The sequence below is a fragment of the Oenanthe melanoleuca genome, chromosome 6, assembly GCF_029582105.1.
Source record: "Oenanthe melanoleuca isolate GR-GAL-2019-014 chromosome 6, OMel1.0, whole genome shotgun sequence".
NCBI classification, from domain to species: domain Eukaryota; kingdom Metazoa; phylum Chordata; class Aves; order Passeriformes; family Muscicapidae; genus Oenanthe; species Oenanthe melanoleuca.
In genome coordinates this window covers 23762248-23782874 of record NC_079340.1, presented here as the reverse complement: position 1 = coordinate 23782874, position 20627 = coordinate 23762248, and the positions used below count along the sequence as shown (strand labels likewise).

Sequence of the window (20627 nt, the reverse complement as noted above, 5' to 3'; positions counted from 1 at the left end):
AGCAGGCAAAGGAATAGGAGACAAAGACTTTTGCAATGCTTCAAAAGCACAAAAGAGGTATTTTACATGTTCCTAGAGCAGTAAAAGGTGGTAGGTACTCATGACTTCGTTGACCTGAAGAAATAAGCTGTGAGAAAATGCAGAGTTGTGTTATTGCTTCTGCTACTCTCAAAATGATCCACCCAGCTTTGCAGCAGAGCCTTAAGGGAAGATGGATGCAAACAGTTATTCCCATCATATCTATTGGACTACTCTGGTCTCAAAACAGAAATCTGAGCAAGTCCCTGCTGTGGATAAATTGATGTTACAGTGTTTTTCAAAATAAACTTCATTTTCCAGTTATGTTACATTTAAGAGTGTCATCTGAGACTCCTCAATTGCTGGAAGTAAAATCTCTGGCTGCAGAGGCAGAGAACAAAGCTTCTCAGTCATTGTTCAAAGGCAGCACCTCTGCAAATAAAGGCTCTGAGTTTCCAAGTAATTATAAATCTGTCTAGCTAAAACCAGAGCTCACCCAGAATGTTAGAGGAAGGAGGAAAAAAAGGTATTAGCTTTATTGATCTGCTCTGAGGGGGAAGCACAGAAAGTGCTGAGGTGAAACATTTAAATACAGCCTGTTCAGATATTTGAGTGCCTGTAAAATGTCGTACTGTGGCACTATGTTAAAAATTGTGCCCAAAAATATAAATAAATCCACTGAAGTTCTTAAAGGTGTCCTAGGCACTCAGCAGGAAAAGGAGTCTATTTTACACATCAAACTATCTTCAAATCCACTGGTGGGCCCACAGCCATTAGCAGTTTCAACTCAGATTTAGTCATGTAAGGAGACAAGATTAAGTTTCTGTCCATATTTTCCTACTTTGCAGGAGAGCTATGAGACTTATAATGCCATTGGAAGTCCAATTAGGCACCTTTCTGCAGACAATATAACATTCAGCATCCAACACAGTACAATACAAGCCCAGGGGACAGAGCTGGGCAGGTCTGGGATCAGTAACCACAGTGCACAGCCTGACTCATCAGCCACTTCACCTACCCAGATGCATCTAGACAAATCCATTCCACAGCTCCCAACCTTCAGCCTTGCTCTCTAGCCCTCTGCTGGGAATCAGGCAGCACAGAGGATTTCCCAAGTCCTCAGGGAGACGGCATTAACTTGTGAACACGTTCCAGATCTCATCCCTGCCTGCTCTCACCAGGCAGGGCAGGGCAGGGCAGGGCAGCTCTGGGTGGTTCCTGTGCTGTAAGCACAGATGAGCCAGAGCAGCCCCTCCTGCCTCTATCACACAGGTTCCCACAGAACAGAGGTGCTCTGCACTCAGCAGGATACTCCTGCCAGTTCAGTTCACCTTCAGGGCTATCACATCATATCAGTATTACAAACCTCCTGTATGCAAAACCAGAGAAAAGCAAGGCTTGTCCACATGCAGCTGTCTGCCATAGCCCCACAGCCACACCTGGCAAAGCTTTGGAAGTGAAAGGTTTGATCCAGAGCAGACACAGACCAGCACAGAACAGTCACATAAAGCATATGGAGAGGAATTGAGGCATCCAATCTGTGGGCTTGAATACACAAGTTATATCAGAGCTGTCTTCCCAAGAACAGCTGATTAATCACCATGCCTTAATTACTACAAGAGGAGATAAACTCTGCTTCCAAGCCTAAACAGGCACAGTAAAGAGCTCTATGATGAATGTATAAGGGGAAAAAACATCAACACTCCAACCTGTGGATTGGCCCAAAGCACATTCTTGTTAAGAGCTCCTTTCTGAGAATGGTTTGAGTGACAGGAGGAAAGGCACAAAAGCATCCTTTAGGGTTGCAGGAATGCTTCAGAGAGCTGCAGGAAGGACAGTATTAATTAAAAATGTCTCCATTGGTCCTCACTGATTCTTCAGGCAGTCTGAAGCTGACAGCTTTTTTCCTCCTTTTTTCTCAGCCCTCCTATGTTTTTGCTGTGCAGTTGCATAGGTGACTCATGCAAATGGTTTGCAGCTTACAGGAAACACTGTCTGTTCCCTACCCAGCTTGTGGCTGTTCAGTGCCCCTATTCCTGGCTCCCTTTCCTCTGGAGGGATGGCTTTTTCCATCAGCTTTGCCAAGGGTGGTGTTTCTAAGACACAGACCTGCAGCACGTGCTGCAGTTCTCACAAGCTGCTTCCTGCTCACCAGAAGATGCTGAGAGACGCACAGCACAGGCTCCACACATCAGCCCATTCACACCAGCTGCCTTCTCACTCCTTCCTGGACTTAGATAGTGTTATGGCAGACTGCTAAACAGCTGTCACACTCTACCCCAGGCACAGTTGTATCTCACTGCCAAGTTTTGAAACTCCTGTTTTAGTAAATCAAAGTGTTTTAGAAGGGGAAAAATACTAATGACGCCACGTGGCATCATTACTTTACTCAGATAAATCAGCAAGTGCCATCCCTGTTGGCTTTGGACCTGCACTAGAAAAAACTGTTTCCATCTTACAGAAAATGGAGTGATTTAGTAAAATTGCCCCTGAACTCATGACTTTAGAGAGACTGCATTTTCATAAGCCATTCCCAAGTGAAATCCATGTCCAAGGAACGGTGGTGAAATAATCAGGCTACTAATAAAGACAGGAGAGAGGGTAAGAAACAGCCAGTTCTCAAACCCTGCTAATGCAGGGGAACATTACAGATGCCACGACAGTGGAAAACTGGGGAGAGCAGTCCCAGGACATGGAACACTGTGCCAACACCACATACCCAACACATACTCACAGCCAGGCCTGGCTGGTGAGCAGGACAGACAGCTGCTAAATGAAGCATGGCAAGAATCTGAGATTAAGTGAAACACAGCAAAAAGTTTTCTCTTCCTTTTTGATTGATTAGAAAAAGCAACAAATCCACAGGGATCTGTGTGGAGTTGACACAAGTGCTGCAGGTTGATTTTTGAAACTTTTCAAACCAGTATCTCCAGTTACTACCACTTTCAGCGTGAGAACCACTGGCCCTTTTAATGTCTCCCTAGACAGAAACTTCTCAACTATTTCCCCAAGCAAGGGCCTTCTGTTATAGCTGCAGTCCCACTCACCCAGGTTCCCACTCACCCAAAACTCAGCAAAACTTCCCAGATCTGAGAACCTGGGATCCCCATTCCTTCCTCCTGTCTTGGCTCCTTTCCACCTTTCTCTTAGCTTCAATACAAGGGATCCTAAAATTATAATGAACAAACACTGGACCACATCTTGTATGAGGGTACCAAGCATCTCAAGGACATCAGTGAAGATTTAGGGACATCCTACAAATGCGGGACAGAATAAGGCCCAGTGCCTTGCTAACCTGAAATATCTATTATCCATCATGCTACTAAACTCAGTATTTTCATAAGACAGGCTCTGTCCTTGTTTCTTGACACTGAATTTATCTTTTTTAACCTGTGGTAGTAGCAGTTTTATTTGGTGGCATAATAACAGAAAACAAACAAAAAGGAACCCTCTTTTTTTTAAAGCAAGAACACTAACAATTTTCAAGGGCAAAACATGGAGCAGAAGGTGAGTAAAGACCACACTTACTGTACAATCTGATCTACAGAAGGTTTTAAGGAGAACTCTGACCAAAGGGGAGAGCTGTTCATCTGCTTGATCCTTTCCTTACTGACTTCCATGTTTCTCTTCTGTTGACCAAAACTGAAAATGCAAATGTCTCCTTTACACCCATCCATCCTGAAAGGAGAGCCAGTCCAATCCACATAACTTGTCTTTTCCTTTCAAGACTGGGCCAGTATTGCATATTCATTACCACATTAAAAACACTTTGCCTGAGGCCTGAATTTCTTGCTGTGCTGTAATGAGTTCAAGACCTCAGCTGTCTGCTTTGGGATTTAGAACACAGATATTTAATAGTAAATTATAAGGCAGAATATTTCATTTTACTTATTTTTTTTGCTGAAGTAGCAGATTTATAATGGTACACTAGAACCACTAAATAAAGATGGGAAGAGTATTTTTTTCTGTGCAGATAACAGAGTCTCTGGGTTAACATGGTCTGGCTGGAGCCATTTCAGTTTTTGGATGCTGATCTCTGCTCTTAACCTATTACTGGATCTCCCCAAAGTCACATCTCCCATTACAGTCAAATAACATTGGAGCAAACTGTAACACATTTCTAGCACTATCCTAACAGCATTTAACAAGCCCTACACAAAACAAAGCTGCTAATAAAACCAAAATATTCTGCAGTTAATTCTTGGAAGTTTGCCACTGAGATCCCACCAACACTACTTCAGAGACATTGGCTTTATAAATCTCAAAGCCTGCTTTCATCTAATGAAAGGGCCTAGACCCACATCCTGACAACACTCCACAGCTCTCAGCTTCCTCTGACAATCTACAAAACACGTGTAGCATCACATCCCAACTGGAAGCTTTAAAAAACTATTCTGGAAGGAACAGCAGCATAATTATTATTTCTCTAAGTAGTGCCAGATGTGTTTAAAAGCCACAAAGATAAAGAGGAGGGGAAAAGCTGCACAGTTTGAATTAAAGTTTGTAAGAGCATAAACAAGCCCCTCCAATAGTCACAGGCTGACAGACCAAGTTCCTGCTCATTTTTTCCTCATCAAATCCCTTTCCCACTTGAAGTTACACAAGCATGCACCACCTCAGTTACTGAGCCAGGGCAGAACATGTTACAGGAAAAAGATCAGTCTTCTTTTCCTCCAGAAACGCCCCAAGACTCCCAGTGTCTCAATTACCATGACATCCATGAACCACCACATTCTGCTTTGCTACCTCACCTCACTGCAATGGGAGGCAAAAAGGTACAACTCTAGATCTCTCATGACAACCACCTCAGCCCCACAGGAACCACAGCCCAGCCCCTGGACATGCTGCTTTGCCTTTCTTCTTTCTGTGTGCTTATTCTCTGGAATTATGGCTAGTTGGGATGCTAGTGGTCTGACAGACATACAGAACTGAGCAACATAACTCACAGATGGGGACAGGAAAAGAGAAAAGGAAAAACCAGGAGAGGAAGAAGTTTTTTCCTGTGGCTGCTTGTGATTCAAATAATCCTGTCCCCACACTGCTATATTAACATACAGAATAGCTTCAAAGATGTTCAACTAAAAAGCTCTGATCCTGCCTCTCACCTGATGAAACACAACATACTCTTTCCTTCACCAGTAGCAAGGCATCACCAGCATAATGTTCTGACTAAACTCCTTTCACTTCTATTCTCTAATTTTACCTATACCTGGACAAGCAGAACAATGCTTTAAATTCTGAGAACAGAAAATAAAAGTCCTTCTGCTCAGGATATTGTTTCTCTTAGCTTTACTCCTTACTCCAGTCTTTAGGTTAGGATCTAGAATAAACACACAGTGTTTCAGAAGGGCAGAGGATTAAAACCATACACTCTCCCCTAGCATATCTAGCCAAAACTGGAAGCCCTTACTGATGGTTCCTGCAAACATGACTGCAGCAGGGGTAGGTGGGCAGGGAGGCAAAGTGAGTATTTTGGCAGTAGAGCTGTCTGAAGAGACAACCAGTCTGCACTAGAAATCACAACTTCACAAGCCACACTACTTGTTTTAGCCTTTACAGTACACTGCTCCTCTCTCTTTGTATAACCAGTCCAGTGACTAACAGCTGCCCAGAAACAGGAAGGAAAAACTATTTGAAGGCAACATTGCATTTTATTCATTTTCAAGACACCAGTATTACAATTTTTATATCAGGCAACAGCATCATTTCAGGGACTGCCCACTGCAATGCCTACAAAGAAGCCAGAGATTACAGACCATCACCTCTTGATTAGAGGCATGTTCCTTTATGCCATATTCACAGCCATCAATGACTTTCCCTCTCCTGCTTGAAGCCAGCACATCCTTCCCCCAACAGGAAGGAGTGGAGTTCACAGAAGGTTTCTCAGCCTTTTCAGCACAGATTTATTTCCCATTATGAAATGCAACCACAGAAGAGCCCCTGAAATTGCAAATTACACTGACTTCCCACACTGAAAAGCAGCACTAACACTTCACACTCCTACAGGCACCTCAGAGCCCATAATCACATGCCTCAGGGCTGTTCTTCAGATACAGCTGGAGGTAGTTTTTGTATATCTGTGGGTCAGTTATCGTAGCCTTGACAGCAGGGTCCTTCTTCATGGCCTCCACCCAGCGCTGGAGCTTTGGGGTGTGATTCAAAGAGCTACAGGAAAAAGGAAGAGACTGAGTAATGCAAATGGAAAATTTGGAGGGCATCAAGGAAACAACTTGAGCAGTTCCATTTTACTACTTTCTCTGTCCCAGTACAATGTCCAGTTTAGAGCAGGATGCTTCCCCCAAACTGCAACACAATACAAGCTTTCTTCAGCAGCCCCCAGGAGCGGCCCACTGCTGCAGTGTACACCTGGAATATTGATGCTGGGGCACTTCAGAACACACCAGAAGCCAGGCAAAGTACTCACTCTTTCAGCTGGAATGGTTCCAGACGTTCAAACCACGGCCAGATCAGGTAGTCAATCATTGAGACTGAGTCCCCACCAAAAAACACCGTGTTGCGTTTGGACAGAGCCTGTGAAGGGTGAGAGATGTCAGCTGCCCCCCAAAGGAGAAGTGCAGCAGAACAGCACACAAAAACCCCAGAGCACAGTAGAAGGCAGGCACACTCCAGGGATCAGTGAGCAAACAAAGGAGATACAGTATACTTCTCTTGTGCACACAGTACTAGCAGAGTCAGAACACTAGAAAGTATAGTTAAGCTTATTACTACAGCTGCTACTTCGTAAACGGAGCCCAGCTCTTCTCCACAGGTTTAAAAACTGTCACAAAATATGAATCACTTGCAAGCTGCAACATGTGCACAAAGAGGAGTTTAGCTCAGAATGTTTGTGATTTCTTGCTGTCATAAAGCATAAATGGCACAGATTAATTGAACACAGCAGTACACATGCATTTTTTGAGCAATAAATCCAGCTAAATTCATCATTCTGATAAATCAAAGCACCATTTTAGCAGGGACTCTTTTCCCATGGCAGTTGAGGCCAAGTGGTGTCAGGGAAACATTTCTAACATTACATCTCAAACTGCCTTTGATTCCAGGTGCAAAGGCAACAGGAAGCAAGTGTAACTTACACCAGAAAGAGATCCCCCTCACAGCTCAGCACAGAGAGCAGGGCCACAAGGCATGCAGAAAGTCTCCTGTTACATTTATAACTGATGCATTTTTAAGTGCCATGCTCATCCAAGTTTAACAGGCTTTAAGGACCCTCCAGACCTCGTCCTCTTCTTTCATTAGATTAGTGGCTCTAGATTCATTAGTGGCTCTATTTTCAAGACCTTTGGTATTCTAAAGGTAGAACTCAGAAGACCCTACAAATCTTGGTCTTTTTGTACACACACCATCCTATGCACTCATATGGCATTTATTCCCTGTCCATAATTCCCATGATCCAGTAGAAATTTTAAAGCAGCCCTTCAGGAGGTGTGGAGCTGGCTCAGCTCCCAGGTGTCTGGCAGAACACACCCAGCAGCTGCTCAGGGGCAGAGATGGGAACACAGTCCCCTCTGCTGGGCAGCAGAAATCGAAACACAGAAGTGTTCTAAAGTACTTCCCCTCTGGAATCTCTCTTGCAATACACTGAGGGAAGTTTGCATGGCTCTGTTCTGGCTTCCATTCACAGCTGACCATCAGCTGCAAAATCATTCAGGGAACAGTAAAATAGAGACACTGAAGGAACAGCAAGTTATTTCACAGTATCAAGCAGGAAGAAGGTTAATCCTTCCTTAATGCTGAATGCATCTGTATTTCAGGGAAGTGAAATACATAGCTTCCTCCAGGAACTCATCTGCACCCCTCCAGCCTCAGTCTGATCAGATGGACAAGACTACCCTGGAAACAATTGTGTTTTGGCAGCCCAAGGGATGGGAAAGCAGACTGCACCAGACTGTTAGGAGAACTAGGAAAGTACTACAAGGTTACTGGCAGCTTTGCACCAGAACAGAAATACTGGAGGAACTCTTCCTCATTGATCCACCCAAGCATTGGCTGCAGCTGCTAAAGGAATGGGATCATGACAAAGACAATTCCAACAGCTGTTCAGACTAGCCAAGAACTATTAGTGACATGGACTATCAAGTGCCTAATACAGCCCCAAAGCCACCTGACACTTCCTAGAGCTCCACTGATGTTGCATTACACCACCAGTAGCAGAACATGGTCCAGGACTGGATTTCTACAATGCACACATTACATTCTCATTCCACCCACCCCCAAAGGTAAGTTCTAGAATGAAAAAGATTTTATGTCATCACCAAGGTATCTGCACTGCTTTCAGCTCAGATGCTCTTCAGCAGCTCAGACTCCTCAGCCCTTGCTCTTAGTACATGCAGAAAGGTCTCCTTCACTTAAAGCAGAACATGATATCCAAGACAACAGCAGTCTGCTAGAATTCAAAAATCTCTACAAGTCTACAGAGTCTTTATCATTAGATAAAGTTTAGTTTAGCTAGATAAAAGTTCAGATTTGCTACTTGAAATTTATTCTAAAGGTGCCCTGTGCATCCTGGGCTGAGGGTAATAAATTGAGATGCTGCTTTTTGTTGTAACTCCCAACCAAATGAGAGATCTACCTCCAAAGAACACAGCATCAAAGGAAAAAAGGGAACATATAAAGGCTGGCGATATGCTTGTTACCATGAAATACCCTCACCTCTTCAAGTTTGCCAAACTTTTCAGCAATCTCTGCTTTCAGTGCAGTAGTGTCCTGTCCATCTTTAACTGCCAAAACATGCTTGAAAAGCAAGGATGTTATCTATACAAAGGAAAGTAAAAAGTTGTTAATGTACCTATTATAAGAATACAAGTTAGTCACTCAAAACTTAAAATGTTAACTTAGATGTTAAGATATTAAATGCAAGTTAAATCTTAAGATATCTGACATTAAAAAGTTACATTAAAGATAAAAATCTAAACTTCATAAAAGACATGAAAAAGCCTACAAGAATAATAAATACAAACAGTAATGAATTTTAGTCTTGTAATAAGAGAATAGAGAAAAGAAGACTGTTTCCCATCTGCACTTTTTCTTTCTTCCCTCTTTCCATTCAGTCTGTTTAAAAAGGCCTGTTGCAAATATATTCTCCCTTTTATTCCCTTTCTTGTCGACATCCCTTTGCATCTTTTGTTTCTCTCTTGTCTCATATCCAAGTGACTTCTTTCACTTCCTAGACTCCTCAAATCACATGCTAGGACAGAGAGATTAATTCCAGTCAACCAGCTCCAATCTCAAATGAACCAAAACCAGCCTCCCTATACAAGTCCCACTTTTTGAGCCACATGCCATCTCTTGTCCATGGTTTTAGTCTCTCTCAGTCAGGTACTTCCCACACCCTGTATTCACACAGTGCTTCCTACAGAAAGGATCAGAATAAATAAAATAGAGCAATTGGTACTTCCCAGGTTTCATACCATCAGCTGATTTAGTCTGCTAACTTTTGTTCTCTTGTAGTATGCTCAAAATCCTACCTCAGTGACACAAATTTTCACTTGCTTGGATGCCTTCCTGCATCCATCCTTGCACATAATTCTGGGAGCAATTTAGAGACACAGTGGATTGTATGTGCTCACAGAAAAAGGCCCCTAATATCCCCTCTGCTTATTTAAATGCTCATCCCAGACACAAAACCTGCCTTAAAGGATGAAACATCAGCTGCAGTTTTTGGTGTAATGGTGAAGTCAGAAACACAGTCCCATTCTGATCACACTGTACCTTTGAGAAGTCTTCCAAGAGCATCTTCTGCCAGGCTCGCTCATATGGGTCTGAAGGCATCAGTTTCTTCTCTGGAAATGCTTCATCCAAGTACTCACAGGTGATTGGAGACTCCCAGATGAGCTGGCCCTTGCTGGTCTCCAGAACAGGAACCAGCCCAGAGGGCTGCTTCTCAAAGTACCAGTCAGGTTTGTTCTTCAGATTGATGTTGATTACTTCATGGCTAAAAGAGCAAAAGTAACAAGACCCAGACAGGCTCAGTTCTGCTTCAGTCCAACCCATGCCATGGTGAAATGCAGTCACCTCAACAGTTCAGTACTTAAGAGGCTCAACCCTCAAGCCCCTGTACTCCCTTGCTTTCTTTGAAGTTGTTTGCAGAACTAATCTTTGACACAGAAATACTTTCTCTGCTGGAGAAAGCATGCACTGACGTGCAATGAGTTGTTTGCAGACTGTATGCAAGTCTTTTATTAGTTTAACAAGCACCCAACTACGAGGCTAAAAACAAAGATTAGAACTCAGCACACTTATCACATTTGAGTTCAGGGACAGTCTAAGAAAGAAGCAGTTGATTGCAAATGAGCTACACCCTAACTAAGAAATTCACCTGAACCTTAACCTGACCTTATATCAAAGAGCAAATCAACAGAGCATCCTTCCTACTTATCTCCCCAACCTATGTCCCCATATGGAACAAGTGCTTAAGGTAAAGGCAAATACATATTGATTAAAAAAAAAATACATGGGAGGTATGTCTATATTTAAAAAACAGAAGTTATATGCAGATTTATATGTGTGACCTCAGAAAATTCCTACAAAGCCCAAAGGTCTGCTAAACACAGCTGAACCTTCAAAATAACTGAGAAGTTACCAGAAGGCAACTATCACACCTAGGTAGACATAAAACCCCTGAAAAATCACTATGCTACAGCAAACCTCCCAGCTCAAAAATCAGTTCAAAGACTGATTAAATAAAAACAGAATTAAACTGACCCAGAAGTTTTATTGCATCTACTCTCACCAAAGAAAAAAAAAATTACTCATGTAAAAATAAAAATAACTAACTCAACTTTCACCTTACTATCAAGAGACTTGTTAGCATTCCCAACATAAACTCCCAGCCCTGTGTTGGCTAACAAACCATTGACATGCCTTGGACTTGGTAGAAGCAGAAAAAAGATGGTTCATTTGAATTTGTACCTGAGGGAGACATTAGACCCCATTCAACAATGCCGAAATGGCATGGCTATCTTGAAAAAGAAACAAACACCGGCACTGGACTTCACTGACTTACTACAGCATGAGAACAAGACAATGTTACAGAACACAGTACGTTTCCCGTTTTGAAAAGGTCATTCACTGAATAGAGTGTTTTGCTGGGCAGCGACACAACAGAAACACTGAATATTCGGAGCTTCCAGAATTCTCACGGCCGCTCACATCAAAAACAAACAGTGTATGTTCTGTCTCTACTCACATTTACTCAGCGCAAGCTACCACAGGTAAGAATTATAAAAGGGGGTTTTACTTTGGGCCTTTATGCAGCTGATTTCATACACAGCCTACTCATCCAAGCTTTAGAGCCAAACCAGGGAGCGGAGGCTGTTCTCCATCAGCTCGCTCGGGGATGTTTAGCTCAGGGAAGGAAGGAAGGAAGCCAGGCCGCGCTCTGGATGCGGGAGGAGCTCACCTGATGCCTTTGGCGCGGAGAACCAGGCGCGTCCGCTGCGCGTAGGGGCAGAAGCGCATGCTGTAGAGCCGGAGCTGCCCCGCGGGCACGGGGCCCGGCGCCGCGCTGCCTGCGGGAGACAGGGAAAGGGAAATGAGAGGGAAAGGAGAGGAGAGGGGTTGTCACAGCCGGGGAGGGGGCCGGCCCCCGCCGCTTACCCTTGCCCAGGCTGCGTGACTGATCGCCCGACATCCCTTCTGGCCGCGATGGCTCCGATCCGCGTTCCCCTCCGCAGCGGCACCGGCACCGCCTGCCGGGGGACGGGCGCGCCCCGCCTCTCGCCCTGCCCCGCTCCCTCCCAGCTCCCTCCGCTCCTGGGCAGCAGTGCTGACCCAAAAGCTCTCCCGGTGGTGTTTCCCTGAGCTGGCCGCCCTGCCCAGCCACCTGGGACAGGCTGTTCAGCTGGTCTCCATGCTCTCCCTCCCTTCATTTACAGATAACTGCACAACCACCACTGGCATTCCCGTGGAAATATGACACACACGGCCGAACTCCAGCTCACGGGTCAGGTGTACTTGTAAGCAGTGCCTCCAGCAGCTGCTGAGGTACCAGGTTCCCCTCAGTGCCTCCTCCTGCATCACTTAAGACCCTCCAAAACCCCATCCAACCCCACCTCGAGAGTAGCAAGAAGGGTTTCTCCCTCCTGCAGCTGCTTCATGATAAAAACCCCGAGAAGACAGAGTAACCCAACAGACAAGCGGGCGTAGCAAAAGTTAAATCTTTTTTTTTTTTCTAATGCAGTTTAAGAGGGATTCCTGCTTGGTTTTGCAAACAGGATATTTGTGGGAGCATTTGTGCATGCAAAGGGCAAAAGAAAGAACCAACGTAAAGATTGAAGCCTTCTTTATCCCTTTGCTCCCTCTTTGCTTGAGATTAGGGCACCAGGGACTTCCTTGTATCAGATTTCCTTGGAGTATAAAATGGAAATGGACGTGCTTTCCTCTTAAAGATTTTCACACATTCACACAGTGTCCAACTTGATCTCTGACAGAGAGGTAAAGTGATTTACCCTATGGCTCCACACACCAATCTTCAGGTTGGCACTGTACATTAATAGGAAACAGTGCATTTGTAAGGACCAGTGGGCTGGCACAGTTCTTGCCAAGGGGAGGGAAAATCCCAGCCCTCCTGGCAATGCATACTCCTCTGCCAAACCCCCAAAGCTGATAGAGCATTCTCAGTCTCATCAGTGGATCTGTGCTTGCACAGGAGGCAAGCCCTACATTGTTTTGTCACTGGAGTTGGGCCTCAGACACCAGATCACAGACTAATATTTTCTGTGGTGATGTCACCTGCAGATAAACACCAAGATGGTCACTAGTAACATAACCATGATGTTGACACCACTATCCATTGCAATGGAGGAACGTGATTTTTGTTGACTCACTGTGATTATGTATATATTAAGCAGTTCAGCACAGAAAGGGAGTGGTAATTTGTTGCACAAGTCTGCCATGCCCTTAGGCAAACAGAACCTGTACATAAGGCGCTCTTTGCCAACAAAATAATTTCTCCTACCATAAAAAAAAAAAAAAACAAAAAAATAACTGTGTTAGAGGACATAGTCCTTATTCCTCTAAGTACCTATCCTTAGTAAAGATTCAGCAAAATATTGGGTCATGAAAATAGAGAAAATTAGTTTGAAATTTCTCCTAGCCGTTACAAAACACACAGGCAGTCTGCTAGCTCACAGCCTGGAGACAGGCATGTAGGAACTCAAACCAGCATCACAGGACCCACATGCTACAATAGGCCCTCAGAAGCACCAAAGAAAATAAAACCACTTCCTCATTCTTGGCTGGTGTTGCCTGGCACACAGAGTGCCTGTGGAGACAAGAGGTGAGGAATGGGCTTGTCCTGCTGCCTCTGGACAGAAATGTCACTCTGCATTCATTGCTCTCATGTACTATGAGTGCAGAATTGCAAAACTGCATACTGCCACTGTACAGGGAACTAACAGCAAGCCAGCACAAACAACACACTGTAAATAACAATCCTTCCTCTTTTTTAAATACTTGGAGGTTCTTACTGTGTTACTAGCTAAAAGCTTCAAGTACAGAGGGAAAGGTTGCAGATGTACTTTCTCTACTTTACTGAGGAAAACTTCTCATCTCACTCAGAAGCTTCAGGAGCTTTATTGTACACAATCTAAGAACTTTTGCAGCTTATAGAATTACAGAATCATCAAGGTTGGAAGAGACATTCAAGATCATTAAGTCCAACTAAACCCCTAAACTACATCACCCAGCACCAGATCCAGTGCCCTTCTGAATACCTTTAGGGATGGTGACTTCAGAGAGACACAAGAGAATTAGGAAATAGGTACAGCTGTCCTGCAAAGAGACGGGCAGATGGCAGCGGACCAGGTGCAGGGACACGGGGTGACCAAGAGACAGAACCCACAGTGTCTCCCCCACGGCTGATGCACTCCTACACTTGATTCAGCACCTGCTTCTTAGACTCAGCAATGATTGCCCAGGTTAAAGTGCTACAGATATCAGTGACAGAAATCAACAATAAGAGCACCCACAAGCCCCCTCACGCTTCAGTCCTCAGGTGAGGGAGGCCGCGTCCTCTCACGGGCTGTTAAATACCCGCCCGTGCTCATTGATTGGCTGGCGCAGGGGCACGGGCCAATCAGCTGCGTGCTCGGAGCGCGGCCAATGGCCGGCGGCGTTGCTGTTGCCAGGGCGCGGGTCCCGCGGCGGCGGCGATGGCGGCGGGGCCGGGCTCGGAGGAGCCCTGCGAGGGGGGAGCCGGCACGGGGGGAGCCGCCCGCGGTGCGGAGGCCGCGCTGGAAGTGAGGTGGGGGCGGCCAGCACAGCCCCCACACGCTGCTGAGCCCGGCTGTGGTGCGCGGGGTCCTGCGCTGTGCTCACCCCGCGGCGGCTCCGGGAACAGGGCGGTCAGAGGGGAGGAAGGGAGGCAGCGCTGTGGGGTCTGTCAGGGCAGCGCGGCCGGAGAGGGAGAGAAGCACGGGCACGGATGACAGGATCACGGAATCGGGCGGGTTCAGGGGACATCAGTGGGCTCTGGTCCAACCTCCCTGCTCAGGCACGGTCATCCCAGAGCATGGTGCGTGGGATTACATCCAGACAGTTCTGGGAGAGCTCCAGTGAGGGAGACTCCACAGCCTGTCTGACAAAACCTTTTCCAGTGCGTGGTCGCTCGCACAGTGAAGTTTATCTATCTCTCTATCTCTCTATCCTTATCTATCTCTTTTATATATAGCAGCCTGTAGTCTTGTCCTCTCAGGCCTTTACTGGATGTGTAAGTGGTAAATTGCACTGTCACCCCCGTTCATTTATCCCTGCGTACACGTTTTCTAGATCTCATTTTACCTCCGCAAACAGAAGTTGGAAATTCTTTGTTTGCACTGATTCAGACCTAATGTTGTAGGAAAGCACAGAGCTAGTTCTGTAAGCATGTTCAGAGAGATCTCATGTGCCATGGCACCCCATACAACCTGTTCTTGTATGAAGGAAGGCCCAGAAAAACATTATCAGCAGAAAGGTCTCCTCTGTTGCCATGGCTTTCAGTTCATCTCCACAAGCACATTGTCAGTGCTCCCACTGCGCTCTGGCTCCACTTGACTCCTATGTAGCAAAAGAAACCAAGAGCAGAAACTCCTCAGAAAAGATAATGCGAAGTTATTACTGGACAATATTTATCTCCAGACCAGTAATTTTAAGATGTTCCTAAGTATGAGAGTGCTGAGGCTTTAGTACCGTCTTCTCAAGAGTACAAAGGATCAGCAACTGAGCTGATTTTATGACTGACTTATGTTTGTGAAAAGAGTGTAAAAATGCTTCTGGTCATTGCAGAGAACAAAGGTCTCTCCCTGTCAAAATCAGAGAATTGGCAAAAGAGCAGAGATGGGATGTTTCTGAATGATAATTCAAAGAGAGGATGCTAACAGCAGTGTTGCACACAGTGGGTATCTCTCATGCTGGAACTTTCCTGCCATGGTACCAGCAGGCTAAACTGATATCCTCATTTGGTGATAAATGAAAATCCCTTTGGTAAGAGGACACTGATGTTTGTCCACACTCTTTTTGAAAAAGAAACATCTGCAAGCAGTTACAAATTTGTTGACATGATGTGAGTTCATAAACAGAGTCTCCAGTAATTTATTTCAGTCCTTGTGTAACACATCCTGTTTACATTCCAGAGTTTTACCATGTTAAAGTACTGGAGTCTTTAAAGCAGAACAGTCCTCCTGGTTTGCTTCATATAAGCAGAAATTGTACCTTTATATTTTTTATTTTATGTGTATGAGATGAACTATGAAAGTGCAGAAAGCTTAAGCAAACACAATTGGGTCCCAAGTATAGATTGTACCCGTTTTAAATAAAGTTACAGCATTTCCTGGGATATGTGGGTATGAAACCAGAGCCTGTGAACTTGGCTGACTTTATTTTCAATGAAAACTGAAAGAAATAAAAGCATCTCTCCATGCTCTTATGCCAGTCTTTGTGCTCCATCAGGCTAAGATTTACTGTATGTTTTTGGTAATGCTGAATTAGTGACTCATGATACCAGACCTTAATTGTTGTTTTGCAGCACTGGTATGAGGATGAGTCTAACAAATCCCAATTATCAGTCCAGTGTAACTTAGGCTACAACACTCCCTTTTGCAGAGTATTTTGAGAAATGTGTCTGACTAATTTTTTAACATTCAGTTGCTATATTTTCAGTTGGGTTCAGGGATTCTCAAACAAGAACTTGGCTTTTGTCAACAATCAAACTATCTGCTACCCTTGTGGTAATTACATCCTCTTCCTGGACATCAAAACCAAGAAGACAAGAGCAGTGCAGTGTCCAGCTGGCCAGGTGGGAGCCTTTGCAGCAAATGCCAACAGTCAAGTGGTGGCCTTTTCTGACCGGAAGCTGAATCCCCTCATACACATCTACACTTTTCCAGAGCTGAGTAAACTGACAGAATTAAAAGGTAGTGATGTGGTGACCCTCATCATCATAATTTCATTAAAACAATACTTTAATCATCAGTTTCTGAAGTTGTGGGGCTTTTTTATAAGACTTAGAAAACAGGGACTGTTTGTCCCTGTCACATGTCCTCTCTCATGAAGATATTAATGGAAAGCAGTGGAAGGAATTTTCCACTGCACTACTTCTATTTAGGTTTAAGCTAGGGAGGAATAACCATACATAATGAAGCTAATTTAAAAGGAAAAGAAAAGGAGTTAAATGGAATTAGTTTTAGGAAAATGTAGTCAGAATAAGCAATAAAATCATACTGCAGTAAACTCCCAAGCAGTCTGCTGAAAGCCAGATGAGAAATCCAGGATGTGAGGGATGAGGGTTCTTGCAGTTAAACTTTGGAGTCCAGGATCTGCTGTATGTTTTTGCCTACTTCATGTAATTTCTCTCCTTGGTTTAGTTGCTTACCCTATTGATGTTTCAGTTCCCTTGCCATTTAAATAAGGATCATGATACTTGCTTTTTCATGTATATGAATAAAATTACGACTTCAAAGGATTTCATGGGACATGGGGAAAATTGCTTTACAATTTCAAGGTATTGCTGGAAAGGAAATGGAAAAAATTCCAAGCAGTGATACATAGGGAACATTTTAATGATCAAATCAAAAGAATAATCTGCAGTGAAGCAAAGAAATCAAGGGCCTGGAGGATATTTAAAGAGTTAAAATGGATATAAAGGAAGTGAGAAAAGTATCTGTAGTACTATAAAAGGCTGGGACAATCAAAGACCATATTCTTTATTTTTACTTTTCAGGTGATGTTCAGCTGGACTATACCTTACTTGCATTTAGTTTTACAGGCCCATATCTGGCCAGTTACTCTTCAATCCCAGAGTTTGTTCTTTCAGTATGGTAAGAGTAAAAAAAAAAAAAAAAATTCTCTTAATACCATTTGTATTTAATTAATATTTTTGTGTGACTACTGTGTTATCATAGATTAAGCTAACAAATGTGGAGCATTTGATTGCCTTCATCTCTTTTTTTTTCCCTGACTGGTCATTGTCTGCAAACTTTCTGTACCAAAATTGCTGTTTATTTTCTAATATTAGTAAGCACCATGACAGTCAAAATGGCTGTTAGCTGTAGCAAAGTTATCTTTTACCTTCTTCCAAATTTTGTTTTTTGGAGTGCTTCCAGAGCCTCCAGCATCAGTTAATTATCTGTTCACTGTTGGAAGTTGAGCACCATGCTGTTTGTGGAAGAAAGTTGCCTGCTGAAAAGAGGAAAAGGGTTCTAAAGCTGATTTGCACTGGTTTGTCCCCCTGGACTGTTCAGTGGTCCTCTTAATTACTTTTGCTTGATCTTAGTTCTGGCTTATAATTTTGATCAGTGATTACACTAACTTGGATCACTGGGCTAGATCATAATTTTCTACTCATTGATGTGAAATATTATATAATGCAGTGCAGATACAGAAAGGTAGAATATTTAATATTTCAATTGTACTGTAAAATACAATTCTGCTCTTGCTTCCATTGCCAGCAAGCTCCCATTGACTTATGGGACAAGTGGAGTCTGAGCACTTCAAAATAAATGGGGAGGGTGGAGTAGTAGAAAGGCAAGCAAGGACATCTAAGGAATAGTCTATATAGTCTCAGTTGACTGATGATCTTTTCCTGTACAATTATAAATGAAGATGCAGAAACTCTTAGAATTTCAGAATTTCAGTAATGAGAGTAGATACTATTACAGATTCCTCTTCTTTATCCCTTCTGAAGAATAATAATGGTTGCTGTGAACTCTGCTCATTGACAGTAGTTTAAGAAGGATGCCTGTGAGTATCACACTGGAAACCAACAAAGGCTCACTGGCCTGACAGCTGACACACTTGTCACCTACAGCAGAAGTAACACATGTGGTCCAATGTGTTCATTGTTCTCTTAAGCAAAAATGCACCATCCTGAAAGGCTTCTCTAGATAATGCCTAGAAATGTTTAAGTGCTTTAAAGTAGTAGTAATTTCCAAGGCCAAACAATTTTAACCAATATCAGCATGTTACAACTATCAGCAGGTAATTGTCATAAAAACCATCCTCAGTCACAAAGAATTTAGCAACAAAATATGATTACATTAGAGTATTAAGCTTACAATGTGTAATAATTTGAACAGAGGTATGTGAATTTACTGTGAAATCAGGACCTTCATTTTTGTGATTGGATTATCTTGTGCATTTATTGAAGATATATGTGTGTATAGGTGTCTGAAATCTCAGTGCTGAGCATTAGATGTCATGACTATGGCAATTGCATAGCCCCAGTACTTTAAGCAGCTAGTTTGGAATCAGAGGTATGAGATGTTTTGAAAGATATCAGTCTCAAAATATAAAGAGCTTGTGGATAACTAAAAGCTGCCTTTCATCTGAGATTTTGTATCCCTAGTATATTTATTCTTTTCTGTTCAAAAGAGAAACAATGTCAGATTCCTTTTCAGATACATCATCATTTCAGATAATAGTAAATTATCTACTATAAAACCCTGTTGGTGTTATCTGGTCGGTATGAGACAAGAACATCCTGAAAGATCTTTAGAAAGCAAGATATGCTGATAACTTCAAAAGTCAGAATTGTAGTTTATAGCTTCCTGAAATTTTAATGAGGTCTACTGCATATGTGTGAATAATTCCCAATTTTTGCATATGCTATAAATGTTAACCATTGTTTGCTTCGTGATGATTTCTGTGAATTTATTACAACCAGACTAAGGGATTATACTGAATCCATTTACAGCAGTGTATGCATTTTAGATTTCTCCTCTCAGCAATAATGACAAATACTAGACTTATAAATGTTATTTAGATTAACAGTTAGATAGACTGTCCAATAAAATAAGAAACAGTTTTAACCATTTTCTTCAAATTATGTTAATCAGTTTTTGGATAGCACCTAGAAGGGCAAATGCCATCAAATATTAATATGAATATTGAAAAATATGCAAATTAGGTGAGGAGAACATAAAATAGGTTATACTGGACAAAAGAAAAGTCAGCAGAGAACAGATTCCCAGGCTTCTGTTAGCTACATGTAACAGCCCCACACAAACTCTGCCCTGGCTTGTGCCCAAGTTGGTTAATGCAGCCATAGCTTGTAGGTCTGCACTCCCAACACAGTTACTGTATTACCTAGATAATTAATCCTTAGATAATCATAGGCTGAATGTGGTTTGTTTCTTCATTATCACACATTCCAGCTGCAAGCATTAAAGTCATTATGTTACAGATTGGAAAAGCAAGGCTGGGGTGCTGAAGAGTTAATTTGGCCCATTTTAGTAGTCACCGATGGAGCTAATGAAAAAAAACATCCATTTCTTGTGACCATTGGTCTTTTCACAAAGGGAAATGCCTGATAATGTTTCTAAGATGTCAGTTTTGCAATCATTTTCTAGCAGTAATAATTTTATGTGTGGCTATTAATCACATCCTTTTCATTCTTAAGAGGACCTTACTTGTTTGACAGCAGAAATTTTTTGTCAGTGACAAAGTACTTGTTTTCCAAACTGGATCTTGAACATCAGTCTTAATCACAGCCAGACCTCTGCCTTCAATGTTTTAATGGATTTTATTTTCTTTTATTCTCTTTAATGAAGGAACTGGCAAGAAAATATCCTCCTGTGCAGTGAGTCTCAGCCAGGGCTAACAGGAATCTCTCTGAGTTTTAACCCCATGAATTGGCAGCAGCTGTGTTTTGTTGCTGAGAGCTCTGTAACCATCTGGCGAATTGAAAGGAGCAAGGACGAGTTTCACCTGACAGGACAGTGAGTGGAACAACCCTCAGGCTGACAGCGACATCTACAAGTGTATTTTAATGACAAAGACTAGCAACACACATCTCTTTGCAAATGATTTAGTCCCACTTAGTTCACCTAGCAATTGCAGTCAGTAATTGCTAAATCACAACCACTGTAAATCTGTCTAGTCAATCAAGCAAATTAAATTTATTATTTCGTTTCTTAGTACTCACATGACCAGATTATGCACACCATGAAGCTAATACTAATCAGCTGCTTTGGCAGCCTTGATCAAAAGCTGTGTGGCTGAATAAAGATAATGCCTGGACTGCTTTTCTGTAAATGGCTACATTGAGCATTGCTTCTGTAGCTATGAAACCATCAAATTTGGATCAATTTTTTCCTAGTTAAACAATACCTTGCTGTAAT

General features: G+C 42.9%; 2 protein-coding genes across 2 annotated transcripts in view; one reads left to right on the top strand and one right to left on the bottom strand.

Annotated features, from left to right (window-relative positions):
* Positions 1-5649: 5649 nt before the first annotated feature.
* Positions 5650-11775, bottom strand: LOC130254739 (glutathione S-transferase omega-1-like). The gene is made up of 6 exons (XM_056494659.1): positions 11632-11775; positions 11435-11543; positions 9745-9967; positions 8686-8787; positions 6443-6549; positions 5650-6183 (listed from the first exon to the last, which is right to left on the bottom strand). The coding sequence occupies exons 1-6, from the start codon at positions 11663-11665 to the stop codon at positions 6030-6032; spliced, it is 729 nt and encodes a 242-aa protein (XP_056350634.1). The 5' UTR covers positions 11666-11775; the 3' UTR covers positions 5650-6029.
* Positions 11776-15900: 4125 nt separating this feature from the next.
* The window catches only part of CFAP43 (cilia and flagella associated protein 43), a 40223-nt gene continuing 35496 nt past the window's right edge, over positions 15901-20627 (top strand). The window contains exons 1-3 of the mRNA XM_056494658.1: positions 15901-16424; positions 17231-17327; positions 20058-20225. Coding sequence (XP_056350633.1) covers positions 16127-16424; positions 17231-17327; positions 20058-20225 — 563 coding nt within the window. The 5' untranslated portion in view covers positions 15901-16126. The remainder of the gene's footprint in view (positions 16425-17230; positions 17328-20057; positions 20226-20627) is intronic.

Coding starts and splice junctions, on each gene's coding strand:
- LOC130254739 (XM_056494659.1), bottom strand. CDS start 11,665: ATGTCGGGCGATCAGTCACGCAGCCTGGGCAAGG. Junction 9,968..11,434: donor CTCCGCGCCAAAGGCATCAG/GTGAGCTCCTCC, acceptor TTGCTCTTTTAG/CCATGAAGTAATCAACATCA. Junction 6,550..8,685: donor AGTTTGGCAAACTTGAAGAG/GTGAGGGTATTT, acceptor CACCCTTCACAG/GCTCTGTCCAAACGCAACAC.